General features: G+C 35.9%; 1 protein-coding gene across 1 annotated transcript; it reads right to left on the reverse strand.

Moving 5' to 3' along the window:
- Positions 1–11,746, reverse strand: LOC137386883 (myosin-2 essential light chain-like). Its single transcript, XM_068073074.1, has 6 exons — positions 11,615–11,746; positions 11,287–11,314; positions 10,521–10,658; positions 7,084–7,248; positions 3,278–3,355; positions 1–390 (listed from the first exon to the last, which is right to left on the reverse strand). The coding sequence occupies exons 1-6, from the start codon at positions 11,615–11,617 to the stop codon at positions 347–349; spliced, it is 456 nt and encodes a 151-aa protein (XP_067929175.1). The 5' UTR covers positions 11,618–11,746; the 3' UTR covers positions 1–346.
- Between the last annotated feature and the right edge of the window lie 209 nt (positions 11,747–11,955).

Genomic DNA, 11,955 nt, shown 5'->3' on the forward strand with positions numbered 1-11,955 from the left:
TTTTATTGTCAGACAATGTTTTATTTAGCAATATATATTTTATGATACGTATTTTTGCACAATATTAAATGCATATGGCAGATGCAGACATACCAATTGCAAAACTATTAGTAAGTTGTTACTCCTCTATTATGTTAGGAGTTTAGTTTGTGGAGTTATCACATTATGTTTGAAGAAGACAACTCTGCATATTATAGACACAGACTGACTTTTGAAAATTATAAGTTAGTAGGAAACAGAAAGAACTCGGAGCTTAAAACAACCTACATGACTAGTTACAAATGAGTTATTTGATGATAGGAAAAATACAGCTGTAACTTGCAAAGCTTATCCGAAATAAGCGTGTTTATGAGGTCAAGGTTCTTCCATAGACAACGTGATCGATCAGCTCTACAATATATATAGAAGTAAAAGGATTTTTAATAGCATGTTAAAAATCTGGAAACAATACGCATTCCAATGTTATCAAGATGACCTAGTGTGACCTGATTCTAAAACCTCAGTAACTTTGATGAGATCAAAAGGAGTTACTCTGTGGTTTAATAGAGAAGTTCTTAAAATTAGCCTTGAAACAGTATTAGACAATTGTAGTCATTCAAATTAGCCAATAATATTGCTAATATAGTATTCCTTTGTCTAAGAGTTGATGTTCAACTTTGTTTCACCTTTTTTCAAAATCTATTTATTTTTATTCTCATCTAAATATTTACCTAACAAACTACAAACAGGTAGTAAGGATTACAATAGATTCAGTATTTTGTATTGGCTATACCAGTGACCAACCAGAATTGAGTATTCAGCTCTTGGTGATAATGGTCAATCTCTGACGTATCTACTGCATTATGGGATGACAGAATATTAAATACATTCTTGGCTGATGGAATACATTTGATAATTGAAATAAAATGATGTCCAAACTCATGCTGGAAAGGTAAAATATGATGATAGTTGAGTGTATTAACGAGACATATACATCTAGAAAAGTGAAATCGAGAAAATAGTTATTTGGTAGACAGCGGTGCGATGAGGAAACATACAAATTTTACCTCTGTTATGCTCCTTGAAGCACTGCATTGACAAGCTCTGTAAATGGATATGCAGTACAACTACATACATGTGCATGTGGACTTAAAAAATGTTTGGTACGAGTAGCCTAGCCTCGCTTGGAGATTATATAACATAGACTGGCATAATGAGTCAACCACCTTTCTAATGAATAGTCTATATTGATAGCGAGCTCAGTCATATCCAACGACCAACGTCTAGAGTCTAGACTACACAGTCATTGAGTCTGCGCTTTATAATTGCTGCTATGCCATGATTACAGAGTGGTTGAAAAGATGGCCAAGCATAATCAAAACCTAAAGTTTTTAAACATCACGCTCCTTCGCTTGTAAAATTTGATACATTAGAGTGCAGAATGAAAAAAGCCTGAATAAAAGATTTTTGGGTTTTAGAAGTGCGAGTGAGATTCTGGCGTCCAGCCACAGGAAATGCAGCAGTATTTCATTAGCATTTAATGCAGGATCGTGCCGCATAAACTGACAAAGAGCATCCACTGTAGTTTGTTATTGGTTTCCTTCATTCTAATTGGTCGATTTGATAGATCGTTGTTTATCATAAAAAATAAGCAACCGTACGCTTTTGGGTGTTTCTTGTATTATGACAAACCTTCAAAATGGCGAGGATTTTGCAATCGGCATGCTTTACTTAATCCAAAGAAGTTTATGTTTGTTTTATAAAATTAAATATTTTGCAGTGCATTATTGGACACAATTAAAAGCAATTTAACAAATAAAAATTGTATTTGGTTCTATAATGCACTTGTTAAATTATATCTCCTTGCGTGATCAGCATCAGTACAATTGAAGGTAGCTAAAGAAAAGTACAGGAAGAAATTTTAGCTGACACAGTTATATAAAGCTCTTGTAGATATCTATGGTAAATAAACATGCAGTTTAATAACTCGCAAAAAGTTGTCACAAGTGGGCAACATTACATGACCTGCTTCTTCAGTGAGTCAAACACGTGGCCAGAAAAGAATACAATCTAGTTCTGTGAATGCTACCAAGTCGACTAGAGCATCTGCCTCAAAGTTACCTTATTCCGTCTTGAAACTCTTGACACAGGAAGTTTTTTGTTCAGAAACTCATGACCACGGCACAAGAAGCAGCCGAGGTTCAGTGCTGATTTACGATCAGTAGGTGAGGGATTTGAGTCAAATTAGTTAAATGATTTAAATTATCAATTTAGAAGGAGTTTGTCGTTGAAACAGAATAGTGAACAATGGAATCACTGAAATAGTTATTGCCATGGTAGCACATCGGCTTATGACCAGTAGGTTGATAGTTTGAGTTCCATAAGAACCATTAGTGGTGTTAGGGAGAGCATCCAGCTACAGTTGCTCCAGAGCTACATCTCATGAAAAAATGGTCACAGTAAATCCTATGCCAGGGCAAAGACTATCTGCGGCGGTAACTCGTAATCAGAAAAACAAAATTCTAATACTGAACACGTATTTCAACTGATTTTTGAAAATATTATGTCGGACAATGTTTTAGTGTGACGAACAGCTACTAAAATACGCTGTGGTGATACAAAAAGTTATTTGCTTCTTTCCATGGCGTAGTGAGTGGATTTTGTGAATTAATTTGCAAAAGTAGCCATACTCATTTGTGTTCCTAAAAACAGCACAAGTGATGATGACTAAACTCAATTGCACTCAATTCCTGTCGGCCCAGCGCCTCGACTAGCTGCAGTGCTACTGCGCATGTGGGCCTCATCATACCTTAACAAGTAGGAACTAAGCTTTCATTTATTTTATTTAACTGTATCAATATTATAACTATATCTTCATTTTGTTTAATGTTACATGTATATCCCTACTAATTAGTGAAATAAAATACACACACACTTTGTGTATAATAATATAGTCATGTTCAATCATTTAGAATTTATTTGCAGTCCCTTTGAATTACTTGTTAGTAAAGTGGTAAAAAAGTATTTTAAGGGCAAAGTTAGAAAACTTTCCTAACCTTTTTAAAGCTGGTAGAGGTCTATGCACTATTAACATATTCGAGCATTGATCATTGATTATATATCAATGATATATAATCAATGATCAAAATATAGTCCTAACTCTTATGTCAGAATAGATACTGTTTTCTAGTAATTCACCCATGGAAAATGTAAACAAAATAATGTTAAAACTATATTGAAAGTTATTAAATGATTCATGTGAACATGTCATATTATATAAGGCAGAAATAAATGGTACCTTCATAGTTGATATTTCCTTGTGCATCTTCATGACCTTGAAACATTAGCTCTACTTCTTCTTCTGTCATTTTTTCTCCTGAAATAATTCATACTTAGAGACCCACAAGACCAGCAGTGTGATCATGTCATGAATCTATGATAGTAATCGTTATACTTAGACACTCATAAGATCAGCAATGCAATCATGTCATGCATTTATGATAGTAATCGCTACACTTCTATTAAATTTCTCAATCATATTGGTGCTGGTCTTGCAGCCACCTTTGAGAAAGTATCAGACAGCTGTTGGTGCCGCTGTCGCAGCCACCATCTTGAGAAATGCTAAACAGTCTGCTGGTACCTCCATCTAAGTGAGGATTTCACGTTTAATTTTTTCTCCTGAAATAACTCGTAAGTAGAGATACTCACAAGACTAGCAGTGCAATCATGCGTGTCACAGATCTATGATAGAAATTGTTACAATTCCACTAAATATCTCAAGCATATTGGTGTCGCTGCTGCAGTCACCATTTTGAGAAACCCTAAACAAGCTGTTGGTACCACCAACTTAGCAACGGTGCAAACAATTTACTATGACAATATTAATTTTATATATAGGCCTATTTATAATATTTACAATATTAATTTTATATATATCGAGTTCATACAGACGGATTAGAAAATGATTATAAAAACATTATCAATGTGATTATATAACAAACAACCTCAAATAATATACGCTCTTTGTTATCAAATAAAGGAGAATATTGAAAGACACCAAAAGGACCAGCTGAACATCAGATATTACCTATTGTTAGTGTAAGGAGTTGTGATCTCAGTCCTTGGAATAAGACATTTATTGAACAGTAATGTTACAGACTTACTATAAAGCTAACCTAGAAATAGTTTTACACACGCAACCCCTGCTATATAGCTATCACTACAGCTTTCAATGTAGTTCTCCAAAAACTAGTAAAAATATGGTCAACATGAGAAAAAACATAGATAATAAAATGGTTTATCCAAGTTCCCGCAACCCGATTGACGCAATACCCGCAATACCCGCAATATGCCATACCAATTAGACTGAATGATTTACCATACATTTACACTATGATCAATTAGGTAGTTACTGTCACACGCGTGGCTGAGTTGATGCTTGGGACCTCTAGTTTCAGGTCTGGCCCTAGTAGGTAGTTACCCTTGCTCTGTGCACAACTCATAACATAGCACAACATATACCTACCAGACCACCAATCTGCTTAAAAATTACATTCCTACTTTCTTAGGAAAACACTAACACCGCATATCACACACCAACACCTTGCCAATCCACATTATAGAACAGCGTTATGTACATGTAAAAGGGGTTTTCTTCCAGTACACATAATTTTACTTTGCTATTCTTTATTTTTGTTTCATGGTCTAATTTACTTTGAACGACCTTGACTGGTGGAATTAAAGTTTACATCCATCTATTGACCCTGACAGCAACGATTGTAAAACACAGAAACTATTGCTAACAATATGCTACCAATATGATAAATGTGCGCTTTGATGGTATGCAACTGCTTTTACATAGAAAGGTTTAATTTATTGAACACATTTGTTATTGCCAAACTGTAGGTCGAGGAGGGGCTCATATTTGAATTGCTCAGAAGTAAAGAAGAGAATAGTTGCTGACATATGTTACATTTGTGAAAACATCTATTATTACACAAATATTTTACTGCGTGAGCTGACAGAAAAGAACTTTTGGTCTCAATTGTTGGTTAAACAATTGTGATGCACTGCTTAGTTCAGTTCTAGCCTTCTGATATAATATAGTGTGCCAGCTGACCTCTTGGCAGCGAATATATTACTAAGGTCAATCACACAGTTGTGCACTACCAGTGGCAGCATTCCATTTTAACCGATTACTAAAACATTGACTATACCCGGCCAGAAAACACGCACTTTTATCTTGTATACTCAAGTTATGCGATAAATTAAAAATGTTTTGTTGATATTACTCACTTCAATAGATAAGTACCCCCATCATCATAATTAAACTAGAGCAGAGCAAACATGATAGAGTACTTCATTGTTTGTCAAGTTTCTTAACAATGTAAGCGCAATGACCCACTTAGCTAGGTAATAGACTATCTCTAGCTGTAAGAACAGTCAAGTGTGTTTATGGCACCGACAAGATGTAAGCAGATAACCCGTCGCCGCGTGTCAAATACCGGTTGTTAACGCTTTAGCTTATTCTTGTGACTGCACATAGCGCAAATAGTTTCATGCACTGGAAAGAATTATTGTGCATGAATTTACAACAACAGATGGTTCATTCCAGGGCTTTACAGTTGGAAGTACTTGTAAAGGGGTGTAAATTCTTACACCCCAAACAACAGTCAAGCTGTTGTTTGGGGTGTAAGAATCAATTGTGAAAACGAAAAAACTGTATTTGTTGTCGCACCACTTGGCTAGGTAAATCTGAATATACATCTTTTCTATATATCAAAAATAAATTCTGCAATGCCATCAATTCTGAAAATGATCGGTGTATTTCAATCATAAGAAACCAGGTTTTAATAAGATAATAGCAGACAAGAGGCAAAAAAGTCAAAGATCATAAAGTGAGTTGTTTTTACATGTTGCTGTGTGAAAACATTAGACTCTCCTTAGAATGACCTTCCAATAACATATTGTTTTCAGCTATCCAGAATAGGTCTGTTGTTTATTATGTTTTGAGCCTTTTTTGTTTCACTCATAACAAGGGGGGGGTGTAAGATTGCCCTCATCATTTGAAGGAAGCACGGCAATGAAAACGACTAGTTTAATCATTTTGAAGAAAGCAAAAAGATGTTCTGACTATTGAAAATTCTACATAGATAAGCTGTAGGCAGCCACCGTTTTTTTAAAAATAAATGATACAAAGTTGTCAGTTGAAATTGGACCTACTTATAGCCAAGAATTTTCCGATGTAACTTGCCAAATCTCATTGGTAGCTAAATGCAGGTCAACTGACATCCAAGTTAGAAATGAGCCAATCTGAAGCTTGCAGGTTTCTTTGAACTATAATATCTCCTGACCTTCACGCCCTCTGTCTGGTCCAGACTGTCAAGGGCCTGTCAACTTGTTTGTTAATTTTAGTAGTGTGAACTTATATGTAAAGGTTTTCGTTACTTTCAGGCTCTAGAAAAGGACACTCTCAGCATACGAGAAAATTATCGAACGAATTCGCAAGATGATGTAGCAAAGAAGCGAGCAGTGAACACTAGCGTATTTGCCTCTGGAAGGAGCAGTTGATACTTTGAATTGCAGCTTCGATGTATATGTAATTGACTAGCTAACCGTTGGAGAATGTACTCTAAAATAAACCCAAAATGTACCAAAAGAAAGTCATGTGACTTACAATAATAAAACTCGGCTACTTTAAAGTAATATAATGCCATTCTTAATAAATAGTTAAATGACAAATAAAATTATTAAAAATTAATGCTAAAAAATATACAATTTATATTACAAGTTCCACTATAATAAAAAAATTTTAAATTTCATTTGATTATGACATTTATATACGCCTCCAGCGTGATGCACAGAATGGTTGTTGTGAAGCTATTGCCGGTACTAGTATTTTGCAACACTTTTTTGTCATCATCACACTTCTACTCAAATCACAAGTTACCTCGCAAGTTATGATACCAGATGGGTTTAATGATGGCGCGTATATAATCCATGAATTGCAGTTAAACTAAGAGAAAAGGCAACGCATAGTAATACTAAAAAATAATAAAGTTATGAAATCATAGAGTTAAGTTAGAAATCATAGAGTTACCCTACCGAGGTTAGTCATAAGATGCCGAAGTTCTGCTGTAGAGATCAGGCCATTCTGCTCTTTGTCAAACACTTTAAACCCTTCTATGAAGTCTTCTGCTTGGGTTCTGTCTCGGTTCTTCGCAGCATCCTTCAGCATGGGCAAGAACTCGTTAAACGTCAGCCTTTTCTCTACCAAGCATAACAGAAAGCTGTCAATGTACATTTATATGAGAAAGCTCTTGTTTCTATCTAGCCTGTCTTGACAAGCTGTTGTTTTTGCGTAGTTGTCCACCGTCGAGCGGCGAGCAACAACAGCTTGTCACAAGACGTACTGCACCTGATGCATCAGCTGCACTTATAAGGAGTTTTTCTCTTCCGTCTATGCGGCTGGGCTGCGATGTTATTCCGGTCGCTCCATTTGTAATCATAATGGATTTCACGCAAAAATTTATGTAGAAAAATTAAGATAAGAACGTTTAACTGGCGATCCCTCTCTGCAGTAAACTTTATAAGAATTTGAGAACTTAGGCAACAACAGCGACTAAACATGTTATTTGTGCGCTCAGTCAGTTTTATTTCTATTTTTGTATGTCAGTTTTATTTGCTCTTATGGATTTTATTTTGAGTTTATTTTATTCTTAAGTTCTACTAAAGTTTATCACAAAAACTGGTCTTTGGTTAAACGTTGTAATCTTGTTTTTTTCTACATAAATTTTTGCGTGAAATCCGTTATGATTACCAATGGAGCGACCGACATAACATCGCGGCCAAGCCGGGTACACGGAAGAGAACAACTCCCTATAAATGCAGCTGATGCATCAGGTGCAGTACGTCTTGTGACAAGCTGTTGTTGCTCGCCGCTCGACGGGGGACAACTACGCAAAAACAACAGCTTGTCAAGACAGGCTAGTTTCTATCCTACACTCTTGATGCCTCCGAGTTGCTATGTCCATCTTTGAAAAGCCACCTTTTTGCGGAGACAAACCACACAAAATTTGACCAATGAAATTGAGACGATTCTAACTGCTCCCTTCCTTTTTATTAACTGCGAACTAAATCATCATCATGGAGAGCTGATTATTTCAGGCAACTTTTTAAAAAGCGAGAAGTGTGCTCGCTGTTAATATAATTATCCAATAATACAGATAAAACTTTATTATACTGATGGGCTTATCACTATCAGCAAGTTTGAAAAATGGGAAACGTAAAGGCTCCTCAGTGGCTCAATGAGGCGTGAGCCATGCGCATGGATTCTGAAGAAGCACCAGTGAGTAGGACTAAGGTTTGAGACATACTGGAGGTGAACCAGGAGTTGTGAAACGCTAGCACTAGCAGCTGCCTTGCAATGAACGCTAAGCGAAGCACACTAATAGTGCTAGAAACGGGCGACATAATTTGTCCTTGACCTTCATAGAAATCATTTTTTATAAGTGCACTTGTAGTATAAATTGTATTTTTAGTATTAATAATAATTTTATTTGTGAAACAATTTTTATTCAGAATCGGCATATATTATTTCAGAGCGGCTGGGTTTGTATTAGTATTTATTAATTTTATATGTGAAATAATTTTTATTCAGGATCGGCATATATTATTTCAGAGTGGTTGGGTTTGTATTATAAATCAAACTACAGTATCTTCTTTTAGTACATTCTTGGTTTCATTTTACGACATTCTCCAGCAATCAGCTATCCAATCATGTTGAAGCAGCGGACGAAAATACTAAGCACATGAATACACTAGTGGGCTTTATTCAGCTCACACCACCTGCAGCTGACCTATATATCATACCTTAACATCGGTTTTCTATTTCGTGACATCTACATACTACATCCACCATCGTATATTCTGGTTTATGAACCTTTCTGTTACTACAACCTTCAATTCACTATCCTGGCTCCTCCGCAATACTATTAGATCACCAATTTTTAAAACGCGTTTGTTCAACTCTCTCAACTATTCCTGATATTTGTCTTTTCATTTTTGTTTTTGGCATTTAATAAAAAACATTTTATTGATGGTTACTGATGCCAATAAAAAGATATATATACATATCATCCCTTAGACTATATGTGCGTTTTTCTGGTAGACAGGCATCAGCTACCATACGATGAACAGTCTGGCACAAAACATCAAACAAACCATATCAACTTAGTGACTTCATAAATCCTCACTTGGCAAAAAGGTGAACATCAATAGAAATAGTATTTTATCATTAACTTTATTGTCATACTGAAACTATCTCCGGGTTATTCGGCATGAAACAGCGCACATGTCTATGACAATGGCAGTCTATTGGTGATTTTCCTATATTCATGACTCCCATAATATTATGGAAGAGGAAATCTCCTAATAGCCTCTATGCAAATGGGCTCATGAACATGAATAAGATCTCAGTAGACATTTGAAAACAACGCCAGCTGGTATGATTTTAGATTCTATGTATGCTAGTTGCAGGGCCTTTGAACATGTTTTTTCTTTATTTGCTGTTGCGTAAGGTTCTAAACAAAAAATTTAAACTAATTTTGTGTCATTACAGCCTTTCATCAGCACAATGTTCACGTAAAACCGGGACGCACATCCTTGTGCATTCCTTTCAAGTAGCCTTAATGCTGTGTTTTGAATTGTATATGTTGATATCGCTATTGTGTCAGCGCTATTAACCATGTGAATGAGCCATAACTGTCAACCGCTGTCAGCAATGAAATGCAACTGATAACGCTAGTCTGTGAAACACATTTGATATGCCAAACACAAAGTTATTATTGAAGCGGAGAAAATCATTCGATATAGGCAGACATTGACTGAGTCATAGCCAACTGGCGTGTGTCTAGCGAGCCATAACAGTATATAGCTAGCTGCGTGACAATAGTGCTTTAAAAGCATTCACCTCTCTATAAGTCACTGAATACACAGAGCGACGGTCAGAAACAGTGGAAGGCTAATAAGCAATCCCAGACAAGCGCAAAGTAAGCATTCATAGAATACCTACAAGGCCCACTGGCAGGAATGTACATGTATGTCTACTCCAGAGGTCTAGCAAGAGAAACTGTCTTGCCCTTATTTGGCCTCTCATGTTGGTTCACAAATTCATGTGAATAATATCAGCCATGCTGTTTATTGTGGCAGATAGTAAGAAAACAGGGATGCATCGATGTGGTTTACTTCTATGAGCTGAATCACAGACATATCATACAATGATGTTTATATGACTATTTTTGCATTTGTCAAGGTTTCTCTCCATCAGCATTTTCAGGAAATGATATTAACCACACCAATTCTTGCATTTGTTGGCAGCGATGCCAAGTGACATCAACCTTGGAAGTCATCCAAAAGTTAGTACAACGCATACCGCTGTTTTTTAGCTAATAAACTCTTTTAAAACCAGTTTATAAATTTGAAAAAACTGCTTGCGGTGCTCTAACTGCTGCTGCTAACTGCTGACATTCTGAGAGTCTCACCTGGATCATCTCCAACTAACTTTTTCCACTCAGCTTCAGTCGGGTTCTGTCCACAGGCCCTCAACAACTCTCCAATAAGACTAACCTGTACCTTTCCATCCCCCCTGTTGTCAAATATTCCAAAGACCTCCTGGTACTCTACAAAGGTGAAACGGTTATCTCAAGACTGTAGGATCAAAAATGGAAAATGACAATTCACCTTCTAAACTTCAAATTTGGACATTCCTGTTTTATCATCATCCCCTTATGATATGAATAACGATAAAATTAACACCAGCTGCCAGTTTCCAGCTCCCTTGTCTAGATACTGACAAGCGCTTTAACATTGAAGTCAAAACATTTAGATAAAAACAAATAGCTTTGCACACTCTGATCAAGGTGGAGGGGATAAAATGCACTTCCTACCACCCTTAAAATGCAATGAATCTCACATATGTGTTGATATTTAATATAGAACAAGATGCTGACGTGTAGCATAAGAAAAAGTGTAAGCTACTATATATAGCCAAAGATAAGCCATCTATTTAGCCTGAGAGCTTTAAACTAAAGACAAGTATAACGGCAACACTATTCCATTATAAGCATACGATGTGTGAATGCAAGCTTAAATGGTTTTAGATGTTTCGTAGAAAGTTATTAGATCAGGTAAAATATAAAATGGCTGTGTTTACCTATAAGTTGCAAACTCTATGCTATAACAATATTTGACAGCCACCACAAGTGCTTGCAAACAATTTCTATATGATATTACACAGAGAGCACTTACCGACTAATTGATCTTCACTAAATCCAGCCTACAGAGAAAATGGTGTTTATCAGTACATTGTATGTAATACAGTACAGCAAGAGAAAGTTATTTTCTTGTTTTTGTAAACTAACCGCACTACTTCCAACAAAAAGAATTGTTGAAAATCCTGATCTATACTGATAAAGCATGATATTATCCAAATAGTGCCAGCAGCACTTTTGCAATAAGACTTGATAAAACAGGTAAAACCATTTACTACTATAAAACTTAATAATTCAGCTCACAATTACAGCTGTATATGTGAATAACTAGTCATATTTTTTGACAAATCAAAATTTTTGCTTACCATTTTGCGTTGGAATCTGTCTTTGAATGACTGTGAAGTCTTTGGTGACAATAACAAGCAGTGAGGTTGATGTACTGCTTCTTTATGCGACTGTCGCGGATATACAACTAGCTTCAATCAAGCCGCAAACTTTCATGGTTCACTGACTGCTTATACCGTATCAATGGTGATAATAGTAATACATATCTGGATCGATCAAGCCTATTTAGAAGTTGTCTTCACTTGAAACAATTTGCAAACTTCCATAAAAATACGTTGAACTTTATAGTCCGAGATATTGCAAATTTACACAAACGTACTTCTTTACCTGCTGTCGTGTATTAGATTGACGTGGAGGAAAG

The sequence above is a fragment of the Watersipora subatra genome, chromosome 2, assembly GCF_963576615.1.
Source record: "Watersipora subatra chromosome 2, tzWatSuba1.1, whole genome shotgun sequence".
Classification (NCBI taxonomy): domain Eukaryota; kingdom Metazoa; phylum Bryozoa; class Gymnolaemata; order Cheilostomatida; family Watersiporidae; genus Watersipora; species Watersipora subatra.

Coding starts and splice junctions, on each gene's coding strand:
- LOC137386883 (XM_068073074.1), bottom strand. Junction 3,356..7,083: donor GCATCTTATGACTAACCTCG/GTAGGGTAACTC, acceptor GAATTATTTCAG/GAGAAAAAATGACAGAAGAA. Junction 391..3,277: donor AGGAAATATCAACTATGAAG/GTACCATTTATT, acceptor TATATATTGTAG/AGCTGATCGATCACGTTGTC.